General features: G+C 45.2%; 1 protein-coding gene across 1 annotated transcript in view; it reads right to left on the bottom strand.

Annotated features, from left to right (window-relative positions):
- The window catches only part of trib1 (tribbles pseudokinase 1), a 16,170-nt gene extending 12,003 nt beyond the window's left edge, over positions 1 to 4,167 (bottom strand). The window contains exons 1-2 of the mRNA XM_038986822.1: positions 3,462 to 4,167; positions 1,362 to 1,654 (exon numbers count right to left, since the gene is read on the bottom strand). Of these exons, the coding sequence (XP_038842750.1) occupies positions 1,362 to 1,654; positions 3,462 to 3,764 (596 nt within the window). The 5' untranslated portion in view covers positions 3,765 to 4,167. The remainder of the gene's footprint in view (positions 1 to 1,361; positions 1,655 to 3,461) is intronic.
- Between the last annotated feature and the right edge of the window lie 11,981 nt (positions 4,168 to 16,148).

Genomic DNA, 16,148 nt, shown 5'->3' with positions numbered 1-16,148 from the left:
ACCACAAGCATTGCTGTTGAAACTCTGCACGAATCAGTTCTACCACATTAGAGACTGCTGCCTATAGGCATTGACTAGGAATCACTGGCCACATTAAGGAATGGAACACTAGTCACTTTAATAATGTTTACATATGTGGCATTAATCATCTCATATGTACGTACTGTTTTCTAAACTATTCTACGGTATCGTAGTCCGTTCCGCTCTGACATCGCTCGTCCATATGTATATAGTCTTAATTCATTCCTTACTTAGATTTGTGTTATATGTTGTGTAATTTGTTAGATGTTACTTGTTAGATACTACTGCACTGTTGGAGCTAGGAACACAAGCATTTCGCTACACCCACAATAACATCTGCTAAACATGTGTATGTGACAAATAACATTTGATTTGATTTCTATTAAGAGAGGAGAGGACTATGGGAAAAGGAGGTGTTCTACAGTAAGACATTGAGGCTGTCTGTAGGGGAGGAGGGGGAGGAGGTGTTCTACAGTAAGACATTGAGGCTGTCTGTAGGGGGAGGAGGGGGAAAATAGCATATGACCAATAAACTCTGATTAGATTCATATGAAGTAATTCTGAATCTAGTAATCAGGAGGAGGGGGAGAAGGGGTGAACAGGTAACTGTGAAACACAAATAACACTGTATTTAGCCATTAACCCCAATTACACCGTGAAACCAAATACTTTCCAGAAACATGTACGACCTCCTTATAATGCCTTATCATCCCTCCTCTGCCCAGCCTGTCTTGCTGGGTGCACTACGTGTCTCTACTATCATACCACTGACATCAATCAAGGGCCCTTTCACACTACACAGCCAAGCTGCGCCAAGCTGAGTCAAGCTGAGTCAAGCTGAGTCAAGCTGAGTCAAGCTGAGCCAAGCTGAGCCAAGCTGAGCCAAGCTGAGTCAAGCTGAGCCAAGCTGAGCCAAGCTGAGCCAAGCTGAGCCAAGCTGAGCCAAGCTGAGCCAAGCTGAGCCAAGCTGAGCCAAGCTGAGCCAAGCTGAGTCAAGCTGCGTCAAGCTGAGCCAAGCTGTGCCAAGCTGAGCCAAGCTGAGTCAAGCTGAGCCAAGCTGAGCCAAGCTGAGCCAAGCTGAGCCAAGCTGAGCCAAGCTGAGCCAAGCTGAGCCAAGCTGAGCCAAGCTGAGCCAAGCTGAGTCAAGCTGAGCCAAGTTCAGCTAAGCTGAGCCAAGCTGTGCCAAGCTGAGCCAAGCTGAGCCAAGCTGTGCTGTGCTGGCAAGGTTACATATTCACCATAAGTGCTGGGATGGTCAAAAGAAAGGCAATATCTGACCCAGCTTGGTACGGGTTGGGTTGACAGGATATTGTATGAAAACGGCACACGTGTCATCTCACCTTTTCCTGTCGGAGAAGACAAACTTGCGTAGCTTCAGGTCTCCTAATACGATGCCATGCTGGTGACAGTGTGTCACGGCCGACGCCACCTGGTGAAAGAGCTGTGCCGCCCGCTCCTCGTCCAAACGCTTGCAGCTCTTAACGAAGGTGTGCATGTCCCCGTGGTCCTTCTCTAGGAAGACGTATGCCCAGCGCTCCCCCAGGACAATGTCTCGGATACGGCTGATGTTCCTGTGGACTGGCAGGATGCGGTAGGCCCGGAGCTTCTCCTGGTACAGACCCATGTCAAACACCTGTGAGAACAGAGACAGGGATCTATCAGGGTGGATTCAGATGTATCAGCTTAGAGTTTGGCCCCGTTGGTGTGAGTCAATACGTATTATAATCGTCTAACAAATCCAATCCATTGAAAACAACTGATTTCTAATGTTTAGTGTTTAAACCTGTAGGCTATCAGTGTGGGCTCAGCTTATTTATGAGAGTTTTGCCCCCAAGGGGTGGAGAGAGCGGACTTCCACCAATAATAACATTTGTTTGTTATTTAATGTGTTAAAATTAGGGGACGCAGGTCTCCCAAACGACACCTGGTTTTAATCTCATCTGTGATCAAGTCTTTATTTGTTTATTTTATTTTATTTATTTATTTATCTTTATTTGTTTATTTTATTTTATTTATTTATTTATTTGTCTTTATTTAAAGCACCTGGAACAGGAGAATGATGACTCTACATTTCCACTCCAATGTTTGCATATCATATTTCACCCATGGTGTGGCGTATTCTACTGACGTGAATGCAAATGAGAGGAGTTGATAAACAGCGGAGAGGGTGTGATGTGGGAAATCATCAACTACGTAACATAAACTCTAATGAAAGATGGCCACGGTTAAGTAGGCTTTTACCGTATTATTAGGCTATTACCGTGTTATTAGATTTTACCGTATTGTTAGGCTTTTACCGTATTATTAGGCTTTTACCGTATTATTAGGCTTTTACCGTATTATTAGGCTTTTACCGTGTTATTCGTTTTTATCGTATTATTAGGCTATTACCGTATTATTAGGCTTTTACCGTATTATTAGGCTATTACCGTGTTATTCGTTTTTATCGTATTATTAGGCTATTACCGTATTATTCGATTTATATCGTGCTATTAGGCTTTTAACATATAATTAGGACATTATCGTATGCTTTATTTATTTATTGTTAGGCTTTTACTGTATTATTTGTCTATTACCATATTGTTAGGCTTTTACCATGTTATTAGGCTATTACCGTATTATTAGGTTTTTAACGTATTATTTGTCTATTACCATATTGTTAGGCTTTTACCGTATTATTAGGCTTTTACCATGTTATTCGGCTATTACTGTATTGTTAGGCTTTTACCATGTTATTAGGCTATTACCGTATTATTAGGTTTTTAACGTATAATTGGGCTATTATCGTATTATTCATTCTCTCCCAAGTTATTAGGATATTACGGTATTATTCAGCTTTTACTGTATTATTACGCTTTTACTGTATTATTAGGCTATTACCATGTTATCAGGCTATTACCATATTATCAGGCTTTTACCATATTATTAGTATTTTACCGTATTATTTGTCTATTACTGTATTCGGTTGTGACTTTATTATTAGGATTTATAAGGTATTATTCAGCTTTTACTGTATTATTAGGCTATTACCATGTTATCAGGCTATTACCATATTATCAGGCTTTTACCATATTATTAGTATTTTACCGTATTATTTGTCTATTACTGTATTCGGTTGTGACTTTATTATTAGGATTTAACTGTATTATTAGGCTATCACCTTATTATTACTCAATGTGCAAAAGGCGCAAGGAGTATTTGGATCATTGGCCACTGCTCATCAATGCATAACATAATGAATAAATGAATGATTTCAGATGATTTAAATAGGCTACTGATACATTATTATTTCAGTTAAAACGTTGTATAATGACACCAAAGGGTTCATGAAGACTAGGCTTCATGTGAGGTTGTGTGCTGTTGAGCAACACACCACATCTCAGAAACAGTCATTCATTCAAAGAAATTGCACAATGAATGGTTATGGTCTTTGGACTTACCTTGCACACCAGCGCGTCTCCGGTGTCAATGTTGAGTGCGCTGTGCATCCTGTCCTGATCGGCCATATGTAGGAGCAGAAACTGGCCTATCCGGCACGGACCTTGATGGGTCGGGCCGCTCAAGGGGACCGGGGACAGCAGTGACCCTGGCGAGCTACCGAGGAGCCCCGCGTCACCCGGAGACTCACTCAGCCTGGCGCATTTGGACACCAGCTCTTCACCCGTTTCTGAGTCCTCCCGTTTCTGTCCGACTCTTCTCGTGGGAATGCAAGGGACCGGGTTGCTCCACTTAACGTTTATCATTCTAATAGAGCAAATTATCACTCTGCAAACGAGAATCAATGAACCGTGTATTGTATCCAAATCAGATTACTTTTAAGATGAATGGCAAATTGTGCTTTTCATTATTGTAGCTTCCTATGCGCGTGGAGCAGCTGCTGTCCCAACGCTTTTCATCAAACTGCAACTCTTACTTCTCAGGTTTAAATCTATTTGTATGCTGCATCAAGAATCTGGTCGTGGAATGTATCCTTCAAATACAGTTTCCGTGTCAAACCCTGTCGTCGCTTTTTTGGGGACAGCCCCAGTCCAGTCAGTCCCCAAAAGGGTCTCCCAAAGGTCCGTCTGGACTGGAGAGAGGATGTCCAGAGTGATCGCGTTGTACTTTCTGGTGTGAAATTCTACCCGCTGTACCGAGATAGAGAGAGAGAGAGAGTCTAGCTGTAGCGCAGAGAAAGCTACAGCTGATTCCAAAGCCTTACGCTCAGTCGAACAGCGCCGCTGGAACTCCGCCCGGTTCAGCCTCCTCTTGAATGACACATGCAGCCTCTGGCGACGATTGAGCAATTCACACACACACACACACACACACACACACACACACACACACACACACACACACACACACACACACACACACACACACACACACACACACACACACACGCACGCACGCACGCACGCACGCATTACACAGGCCGATAACACACAGCCTGCTTTGACCCTGTTATTACACAGGCCCATAACCCATCATCATAAATTAATGTGGGTCATATAGCCTACAGTTGGCCTACTATGACAAGGCGACAAGGTCTCAATAAATAGTTAATCTGAACCAAATAGTCTTACTATTGGCGATAGGTAGCCTAGAGGTTAAGAGCATTGGGCCAGTAACCAATAGGTTGCTGGTTTGAATCTGTGAGCTGACTAGGTGAAAAATCTGCTGATGTGCCCTTGAGCAAGGGACTTAACCCTAATTGCACCTATAACTTGCTCTGGTTAAGAATGTCTGCTAAATCAGTGGTTCCCAAACTGTGGGATGTGTTATGTGTCGTCGCACCCCATCTGGCTTTCAACTTACTCTTGAAAGTTGTAATAGTAGAATGCTCAAGGTGCAATTTCTAAATTGGATAGTGAATCATCAGTTTTTCTCTTGTCATGTCAGTCATTACAGACCTTAGAGAGCTATTTATAACCTGTCAGAAATGTCCAGATCAACTAGCTAACGTTTTTTAGCCCATAGATTTTGTAGTAATGTTGGAATCACTCAAATATCACATCAGACATGGCAAAATGTGCTTTAAACCTGCACATTTCTCTCCACCAACAACAAGGGTGTGAACAGTTTGTCATGAACAGTTTGTCATGAACAGTTTGTCATGAACAGTTTGTCATGAACAGTTTGTCATGAACAGTTTGTCATGAACAGTTTGTCATGAACAGTTTGTCATGAACAGTTTGTCATGAACAGTGATGGTGCCCAGAGAAATATATATATATATTTTTTTTAACGAGGCAAGTCAGTTATGATCAAATTCTTATTTACAATGACAACCTAACCCTGATGCCGCTGGGCCAACTGTGCACAGCCCTATGGGACTCCCAATCACGGCCTGTTGTGATACAGCCTGGAATCGAACCAGGGTCTGTAGTGACGCCTCTAGCACTGAGAAGGCAGTACCTTAGACAGGTGCGCCACTCGGGAGACCAAATAGACGTTGAGCGGGATATTCCCCAATGCTGGAAGGGGAGCCCTGAGTGAAAATGGTTGGGAACCCCTGTGCTAAATGACTAAAATCTAAATGTACCATGAAAAGACTTAATACTCAGGGATTTACCATAGTAGAAACCTTACCATTATCTAAAGGTATTTAGCAGCAGAACATGTTTTCCCTGCCGTGCATGTTAGTTGTGTTCGTGACTCACCTCCATAAAGGTTGAGTGGTGGCAGTGGAGGCCTATAGTCTGACTCAAGCATTCACATAAACTGCAGGCCTTCTCGTAAACAAGACTATAGCTGGATCACAGAGAGGGAGAGACAGTGTATTCCAAATCAGCCAGGGCTTAGTGTATGCCAACCAAAACCGCAAAGAACAAATCATGCTAAAACAATGGCTACAACACCATCACATATTTTCACACAAGTAGTCAGATAGCAAAGGGAATAGTCAGCACCATTTTTTGTTTTTTTACTGTTGACTGTAAAGTTAAAGTGAGAGTCAGAGGCTGTATCACAAATGGCATCCAATCTATCCTATACAGTGCACTACTTTTGTTATGAAGTTATATAGGGAATAGGGTGCTATTTGAGAACAGGGTGCTAATTTTCCGCCTTTATGAGTGATGATTCATTGTGAATGGAGAAAGACAAAAGAGATGGAGCAATCCTCCCACCATAGCAATGAGAGGTGCTGAACATAGCATAGCATAGCATAACATAATATGACATATTACAACATAACATAGCATAACATATCATAATGTAACATAACGTATCATAATATAACATAACATATCACATAGCATAACATAGCATAACATAGCATAGCATAACATAGCATAGCGTAACATATCATAATGTAACATAGCATAATGTAACATAGCATAACATAGCATAGCGTAACATAGCATAACATAGCATAGCATAACATGTCATAATGTAACATAGCGTAACATAGCATAACGTACCATAAATCATCTGTAAAATGGTATAGAATCAGCTCTTTCGAAGACGCTTGGACCTTCTTTTTTTATATTTTCAGTGGTATTGTTAACAAACGCCCCCATAAAGAAAATGAGAATTAAAAACAGGTTCAGCCCCTGGTTCGACCGTGATCTTGCAGAGTTACTCCACCTCAAGAATTGCATTTGGTGAAAGGCTCAGCACACTCATACTGACTGGCTCTTGTTCAGGCAAATGAGAAATAAGTGCACTCAGGCTATCCAGAAGGTCAAAGTTAGATACTTTAAGGAGCAGTTCTCTCTCTGTGGGTCTAACCCCAAGAAGTTCTGGAAAACGGTTAAAGACCTGAAGAATAAACCCCCCTCCTCCACAGCTGCCCTTGTCCCTTAATGTTGATGATGTGGTTGTTACTGACAAGAAGCACATGGCTGAGCTCTTTAAATCACCACTTCATTAAGTCAGGATTCCTATTTGACTCAGCCATGCCTCCTTGCACATCCAACAGTTCCTCATCCCCCACCCCTTCTAATACGACTATCCCTGATACTTCTCCCTCTTTTTCCCCCTACAAAGTTTCTCCCTGCAGGCAGTCACTGAGTCCGAGGTGCTAAAGGACCTCCTTAAACTTCTTGGCGCTACGGATCCCGTTACCGGGATCATTTTCCTAAACAACCACTGAATTGCAGAGCGCCAAATTCAAAAATAATCCAAAAAATATTTATAATCATAGAATCACAAGTGAAATACACCAAACCACAGCTTAGGTTGTTGTTAATCCACCTATCGTGTCAGATTTTGAAAATATGCTTTACAGCGAAAGCAATCCAAGCATTTGTGAGTGTATCAGTCAATGCTAGAACAGTTAGCCTTAAATTAGCTTGGTCACGAAAGTCAGAAAAGCAATAAAATTAATCGCTTACCTTTGATAATCTTCGGATGTTTGTACTCACGAGACTCCCAGTTACACAATAAATGTTATTTTGTTCGATAAATATTAGTTTTATAACAAAAAAAACGCCATTTGGGTTGCGCGTTATGTTCAGAAAACCACAGCCTCGTTCTGTTCCTGAAAGGCAGAAGAAAATTCCAAAAAGTATCCCTAATGTTCGTAGAAACATGTCAAACGTTTAAAAAAAAATCAATCCTCAGGTTGTTTTTAACATACATAATCGATAATATTTCAACCGGACGATAACCTACTCAATAAAAGAGAGAAAGAAAATGTCGAGCTACCCCTCTCACGCCCAGGAACTAATCAAAGGACAGCTGACACGTTTTGAAGAATCTCGCTCATTTTTCAAAATAAAAGCCTGAAACTATGTTTAAAGCCTGGTCACAGCCTGAGGAAGCCATTGGAAAAGGAAGCTGGTTGATACGCCTTAAATGGAGGAGGGGCAGGCAACAGAACAGGGATAAAAAAAAAGAAGCACTTCCGGGTTGGATTTCCTCAGGTTTTCGCCTGCAGAATCAGTTTTGTTATACTCACAGACAATATTTTGACAGTTTTGGAAACTTTGGAGTGTTTTCTATCCTAATCTGTAAATTATATGCATATTCTACGATCTGGGCCTGAGAAATAGCCCGTTTACGTTGGAAACGTTATATATATATATATAAAAAAAACGCCCCTAGCGTCAAGAAGTTAAACTTGACCCCCAAAAAACATCTGGGTCAGATGGTTTAGACCAGGGGTGTCAAAGTCAAATGGACGGAGGGCCAAATAAAAAATTTAGCTACAAGCCGAGGGCCGGACTGTTCGAATGTTCATTGAAAATTTTTTAAATGACGCATATAGTCTAGTGAACCTAATTGAACCTACTGAAAACCTAACAAATATATTCCAATATGATCAGATAAATAAAGCAATATTTTCTTATGGCTCTGTCAGTAATCTTTAATTTTCAACAGACACAAAAGACAAATTTCCTTTATATAAAAATCCCCATAACATGAACATTAAATGAAAGAAACCGGTATTCAAGGCACCATCAGTAGCCTATATTTTCTATTTTAGCAAAAGTGGGCTAAATTTACTTCAAAGAAAAAAACAATAATAGCAATTTTCTATCATCCACTCAACTGAAATATTTTTAAAATATAATTGGATTGAAATACAATAAAATAAAGTGCAAAAATCTAGCCTTTTGTAGCCTTTGTTCCATGTCCATATTCTTGTTTTTGTCCGCGTGTTTCGTTTCATAATGTCGTCTCAGATTATACTCTTTCAGTACCGCCACACTTTCTCCACACAGAAGACACACAGGTTTTCCAGCTACCTCCGTGAACATATACTCCGACTCCCACCTTGTTTGAAACCCCCGGTTCTCAGTGTCCACCTTCCGTTTTGCCATTTTTGATGGGTATCTGAAAGTTAATTTTACTGTGATGCTGACGACTGCTGTGCCAATAAATATTGAAATGAAGCAGCCTACTGCTCGGTGCGTCACCGTTGCATTGTGGGAAATGTAGTATTGGTGCGTGTAAAAGATCTGCGGGCTGCCGGCTTGCTGCGGTCTGCGGGCCGGTTCTAATAATAAATCAAGATCATCCCAGGGGCCGTAAAAAACCTTCTCGCGGGCCGGATGTGGCCCGCGGGCCTTGACTCTGACATATGTGGTTTAGACCCTTTCATCTTTAAGGTTGCTGCCCCTATCTTTGCCAAGCCTATCTCCATCTTTTTTTAACCTGTCTCTCCTTTCTGGGGAGGTTTCCATTGCTTGGAAGGCAGCCACGGTTCATCCTAATTTAAAGGGGGAGATCAAGCTGATCCTAACTGTTACAGGCCTATTTTTATTTTTGCCCTGTTTATCAAAAGTTTTGGAAAAACTTGTTAATAATCAACTGTGTTATGCTGGTGAATGAGGACCCAAAAGCGACGTAATAGTAACAGAGTCTTTATTCCAGTATTAAACAAATAATGATTCTCCTGGATATTATCAATGGTCAATCCAAAACAGGAAACTGAAATCCTCTCGTCAATAGAGAGGAACGACTGGAGACGCGACCACAGACTGCAGGTCGCTTCAGGAAGGCACTGGCCGTAGCTGACATAGACACCTGCTCACACGCAGCATCTGAAGAAGGCAAAGAACACGACAGGGCGGAACAAGGACACAGGAACAGCAAACATCAAACAAGAATCCGACAAGGACAGAAGCGGAAAACAGAGGGAGAAATAGGGACTCTAATCAGAGGGCAAAATAGGGGACAGGTGTGAAAGAGTAAATGAGGTCGTTAGGAGAATGAGAAACAGCTGGGAGCAGGAACGGAACGATAGAGAGAGAGAGCGGGAGAGGGAGAGAGGGAGGAGGAGAGAGAGAGAGAGAAAGAGGGAAAGAACCTAATAAGACCAGCAGAGGGAAGCACAGGGACAAGACATGATCAAAGACAAAACATGACAGTACCCCCCCACTCACCGAGCGCCTCCTGGCGCACTGGAGGAGGAACCCTGGCGGCAACGAAGGAAATCATCAATCAACGAACGGTCCAGCACGTCCCGAGATGGAACCCAACTCCTCTCCTCAGGACCGTAACCCTCCCAATCCACTAAGTACTGGTGACCACGTCCCCGAGAACGCATGTCCATGATCTTCCGTACCTTGTAAATAGGAGCGCCCTCGACAAGGACGGGGGGGGGGGAGGGAAGACGAACGGGGGCGCGAAGAAAAGGCTTGACACAAGAGACATGGAAGACAGGGTGGACGCGACGAAGATGTTGCGGAAGAAGCAGTCGCACAGCGACAGGATTGACGACCTGAGAGACACGGAACGGACCAATGAACCGCGGAGTCAACTTGCGAGAAGCTGTCGTAAGGGGAAGGTTACGAGTGGAAAGCCACACTCTCTGACCGCGACAATACCTAGGACTCTTAATCCTACGTTTATTGGCGGCTCTCACAGTCTGCGCCCTGTAACGGCAAAGTGCAGACCTGACCCTCCTCCAGGTGCGCTCACAACGTTGGACAAAAGCCTGAGCGGAGGGAACGCTGGACTCGGCGAGCTGGGACGAGAACAGAGGAGGCTGGTACCCAAGACTACTCTGAAACGGAGATAGACCGGTAGCAGACGAAGGAAGCGAGTTGTGAGCGTACTCAGCCCAGGGGAGCTGTTCTGCCCAAGACGCAGGGTTTCGAAACGAAAGGCTGCGTAATATGCGACCAATCGACTGATTGGCCCTTTCTGCTTGACCGTTAGACTGGGGATGAAACCCGGAAGAGAGACTGACGGAAGCACCAATCAAACGACAGAACTCCCTCCAAAACTGTGACGTGAATTGCGGACCTCTGTCTGAAACGGCGTCTAACGGGAGGCCATGAATTCTGAACACATTCTCAATGATGATTTGTGCCGTCTCCTTAGCGGAAGGAAGCTTAGCGAGGGGAATGAAATGTGCCGCCTTAGAGAACCTATCGATAACCGTAAGAATCACAGTCTTCCCCGCAGACGAAGGCAGACCGGTAATAAAGTCTAAGGCGATGTGAGACCATGGTCGAGAAGGAATGGGAAGCGGTCTGAGACGACCGGCAGGAGGAGAGTTACCTGACTTAGTCTGCGCGCAGTCCGAACAAGCAGCCACGAAACGACGCGTGTCCCGCTCCTGAGTAGGCCACCAAAACCGCTGGCGAATAGAAGCAAGCGTACCCCGAACGCCGGGGTGGCCAGCTAACTTGGCAGAGTGAGCCCACTGAAGAACAGCCAGACGAGTAGAGACAGGAACGAACAGAAGGTTACTAGGACAAGCGCGCGGCGACGCAGTGTGAGTGAGTGCTTGCTTTACCTGTCTCTCAATTCCCCAGACAGTCAACCCGACAACACGCCCTTCAGGGAGAATCCCCTCGGGGTCGGTAGAAGCCACAGAAGAACTAAAGAGACGGGATAAGGCATCAGGCTTGGTGTTCTTATTTCCCGGGCGATAGGAAATCACGAACTCGAAACGAGCGAAAAACAACGCCCAACGAGCTTGACGTGCATTAAGTCGTTTGGCCGAACGGATGTACTCAAGGTTCTTATGGTCAGTCCAAACGACAAAAGGGACGGTCGCCCCCTCCAACCACTGTCGCCATTCGCCTATGGCTAAGCGGATGGCGAGCAGTTCGCGGTTACCCACATCATAGTTGCGCTCCGATGGCGACAGGCGATGAGAAAAGTAAGCGCAAGGATGGACCTTATCGTCAGAGTGGAAGCGCTGAGACAGAATGGCTCCCACGCCCACCTCTGAAGCGTCAACCTCGACAATGAATTGTTTAGTGACGTCAGGAGTAACAAGGATAGGGGCGGATGTAAAACGCTTCTTGAGGAGATCAAAAGCTCCCTGGGCGGAACCGGACCACTTAAAGCAAGTCTTGACAGAAGTCAGAGCTGTGAGAGGGGCAGCCACTTGACCGAAATTACGAATGAAACGCCGATAGAAATTAGCGAAACCGAGAAAGCGCTGCAACTCGACACGTGACTTAGGGACGGGCCAATCGCTGACAGCCTGGACCTTAGCGGGATCCATCTGAATGCCTTCAGCGGAAATAACAGAACCGAGAAATGTGACAGAGGAGACATGAAAGGCGCACTTCTCAGCCTTCACGTAGAGACAATTCTCTAAAAGGCGCTGGAGTACACGTCGAACGTGCTGAACATGAATCTCGAGTGACGGTGAAAAAATCAGGATATCGTCAAGGTAAACGAAAACAAAAATGTTCAGCATGTCTCTCAGTACATCATTAACTAATGCCTGAAAGACAGCTGGAGCATTAGCGAGACCGAACGGCAGAACCCGGTATTCAAAATGCCCTAACGGAGTGTTAAACGCCGTTTTCCACTCGTCCCCCTCTCTGATGCGTACGAGATGGTAAGCGTTACGAAGGTCCAACTTAGTAAAGCACCTGGCTCCCTGCAAAATCTCGAAGGCTGACGACATAAGGGGAAGCGGATAACGATTCTTAACCGTTATGTCATTCAGCCCTCGATAATCCACGCAGGGGCGCAGAGTACCGTCCTTCTTCTTAACAAAGAAAAATCCCGCTCCGGCGGGAGAGGAAGAAGGCACCACGGTACCGGCGTCGAGAGAAACAGACAGATAATCCTCGAGAGCCTTACGTTCGGGAGCCGACAGAGAGTATAGTCTACCCCGAGGGGGAGTGGTCCCCGGAAGGAGATCAATACAACAATCATACGACCGGTGAGGAGGAAGGGAGCTGGCTCTGGACCGACTGAAGACCGTGCGCAGATCATGATATTCCTCCGGCACTCCTGTCAAATCACCAGGTTCCTCCTGAGTAGAGGGGACAGAAGACACAGGAGGGATAGCAGACATTAAACACTTCACATGACAAGAAACGTTCCAGGATAGGATAGAATTACTAGACCAATTAATAGAAGGATTATGACATACTAGCCAGGGATGACCCAAAACAACAGGTGTAAAAGGTGAACGAAAAATCAAAAAGGAAATGGTCTCACTGTGGTTACCAGATACTGTGAGGGTTAAAGGTAGTGTCTCACATCTGATACTGGGGAGAAGACTACCATCTAAGGCGAACATGGGCGTGGGCTTCCCTAACTGTCTGAGAGGAATGTCATGTTTCCGAGCCCATGCTTCGTCCATAAAACAACCCTCAGCCCCAGAGTCTATCAAGGCACTGCAGGAAGCAGCCGAACCGGTCCAGCGTAGATGGACCGACAAGGTAGTACAGGATCTTGATGGAGAGACCTGAGTAGTAGCGCTCACCAGTAGCCCTCCGCTTACTGATGAGCTCTGGCTTTTACTGGACATGACATGACAAAATGTCCAGCAGAACCGCAATAGAGGCAAAGGCGGTTGGTGATTCTCCGTTCCCTCTCCTTTGTCGAGATGCGAATACCTCCCAGCTGCATGGGCTCAGTCTCTGAGCCGGTGGGAGGAGATGGTTGAGATGCGGAGAGGGGAAACACCGTTAACGTGAGCTCTCTTCCACGAGCTCGGTGACGAAGATCTACCCGTCGTTCTATGCGGATGGCGAGTGCAATCAAAGAGTCCACGCTGGAAGGAACCTCCCGGGAGAGAATCTCATCCTTAACCTCAGCGTGGAGTCCCTCCAGAAAACGAGCGAGCAACGCCGGCTCGTTCCAGTCACTGGATGCAGCAAGAGTGCGAAACTCTATAGAGTAATCCGTTATGGATCGATCACCTTGACATAGGGAAGCCAGGGCCCTGGAAGCCTCCTTCCCAAAAACTGAACGATCAAAAACCCGTATCATCTCCTCTTTAAAGTTCTGATAATCGTTAGAACACTCAGCCCTTGCCTCCCAGATAGCTGTGCCCCACTCCCGAGCCCGACCAGTAAGGAGTGATATGACGTAAGCGATCCGAGCTCTCTCACTAGAGTACGTGTTGGGCTGGAGAGAGAACACAATATCACACTGGGTGAGAAAAGAGCGACACTCAGTGGGCTGCCCAGAGTAACATGGTGGGTTATTAACCCTAGGTTCCGGAGACTCGGAAGACCAGGAAGTAGCTGGTGGCACGAGACGAAGACTCTGAAACTGTCCAGAGAGATCGGAGACCTGAGCGGCCTGGGTCTCAACGGCATGACGAGCAGCAAACAATTCCTGCTCGTGTCTGCCGAGCATTGCTCCCTGGAACTCGACGGCAGTGTTGAGAGAATCCATAGTCGCTGGGTCCATCTTGGTCGGATTCTTCTGTTATGCTGGTGAATGAGGACCCAAAAGCGACGTAATAGTAACAGAGTCTTTATTCCAGTATTAAACAAATAATGATTCTCCTGGATATTATCAATGGTCAATCCAAAACAGGAAACTGAAATCCTCTCGTCAATAGAGAGGAACGACTGGAGACGCGACCACAGACTGCAGGTCGCTTCAGGAAGGCACTGGCCGTAGCTGACATAGACACCTGCTCACACGCAGCATCTGAAGAAGGCAAAGAACACGACAGGGCGGAACAAGGACACAGGAACAGCAAACATCAAACAAGAATCCGACAAGGACAGAAGCGGAAAACAGAGGGAGAAATAGGGACTCTAATCAGAGGGCAAAATAGGGGACAGGTGTGAAAGAGTAAATGAGGTCGTTAGGAGAATGAGAAACAGCTGGGAGCAGGAACGGAACGATAGAGAGAGAGAGCGGGAGAGGGAGAGAGGGAGGAGGAGAGAGAGAGAGAGAAAGAGGGAAAGAACCTAATAAGACCAGCAGAGGGAAGCACAGGGACAAGACATGATCAAAGACAAAACATGACAACTGACTGGGTTTCTTGATACCTTTAGTATTCTCTCTGGTATGCAATCTGGTTTCCGCTCAGGTTATGGATGTGTCACTGCAACCTTAAAGGTCCTCAATGATATCACCATTGCTTTTGATTCTAAGCAATATTGTCCTGCTATTTTTATTGACTTTGCCAAAGCTTTTGATACGGTAGACCATTTCATTCTTGTGTGCCTGCTAAGGAGTATTGGTTTCTCTGAGGGGTCTTTGGGCTGGTTTGCTAACTACCTCTCTCAAAGAGTGCAGTGTATAAAGTCAGAATATCTGCTGTCTCAGCCATTGCCTGTCACCAAGGGAGTACCCCAAGGCTCGATCCTAGGCCCCACGCTCTTCTCAATTTACATCAACAAAATAGCTCAGGCAGTAGGAAGCTCTCTCATCCATGTATATGCAGATGATACAGTGTTATACTCATCTGACCCCTCCCAGGATTTTGTGTTAAACGTTCTGCAACAAAGCTTTCTTAGTGTCCAACAAGCTTTCTCTACCCTTAACCTTGTTCTGAACACCTCCAAAACAAAGGTCATGTGGTTTGATAAGAAGAACGCCCCTCTCCCAACAGGTGTGATTACTACCTCTGAGGATTTAGAGCTTGAGGTAATCACCTCATACAAGTACTTGGGAGTATGGCTAGACGGTACACTGTCCTTCTCTCAGCACATATCAAAGCTGCAGGCTAAAGTTAAATCTAGACTTGGTTTCCTCTATCGTAATCGGTAGCCAAGTTAACTGGTAGTCTCTAGGGGGGTGCCACAGGGTTCAATTCCGGGCTGACTCTTTTCTCTGTATATATCAACGATGTCGCTCTTGCTGCGGGTGGTTCCTTGATCCAGCTCTACGCAGACGACACTATTCTGTATACTTCTGGTCCTTCTTTGGACACTGTGCTAACTAACCTCCAAACTAACTTCAATGCCATACAACACTCCTTCCGTGGCCTCCAACTGCTCTTAAATGCAAGTAAAACTAAATGCATGCTCTTAAACCGCACCTGCCCGCCCGTCCAGCATCACTACTCTGGACGGTTCTGACACAGAATATGTGGACAACTACAAATACCTAGGTGTCTGGCTAGACTGTAAACTCGCCTTCCAGACTCACATTAAGCATCTCCAATCCAAAATTAAATCTAGAATCGGCTTCCAATTTTGCAACAAAGCATCCTTCACTCATGCTGCAAAACATACCCTCGTAAAACTTACCATCCTACCAATCCTCGACTTTGGCGATGTCATTTATAAAATAGCCTCCAACGCTCTACTCAACAAATTGGATTCAGTCTATCACAGTGCCATCCGTTTTGTCACCAAAGCCCCATATATTACCCACCACTGCGACCTGTACGCTCTCGTTGGCTGGCCCTCGCTTCATACTCATCGCCAAACCCACTGGCTCCAGGTCATCTACAAGTCTCTGCTAGGTAAAGCCCCGCCTTATCTCAGCTCACTGGTCACCATAGCAGCACCCACCCGCAG

Source organism: Salvelinus namaycush, unplaced genomic scaffold, assembly GCF_016432855.1.
Source record: "Salvelinus namaycush isolate Seneca unplaced genomic scaffold, SaNama_1.0 Scaffold587, whole genome shotgun sequence".
Taxonomy (NCBI): domain Eukaryota; kingdom Metazoa; phylum Chordata; class Actinopteri; order Salmoniformes; family Salmonidae; genus Salvelinus; species Salvelinus namaycush.
The sequence above is the reverse complement of the archived record's forward strand: the minus strand, read 5'-3'. Positions and strand labels throughout refer to the sequence as shown.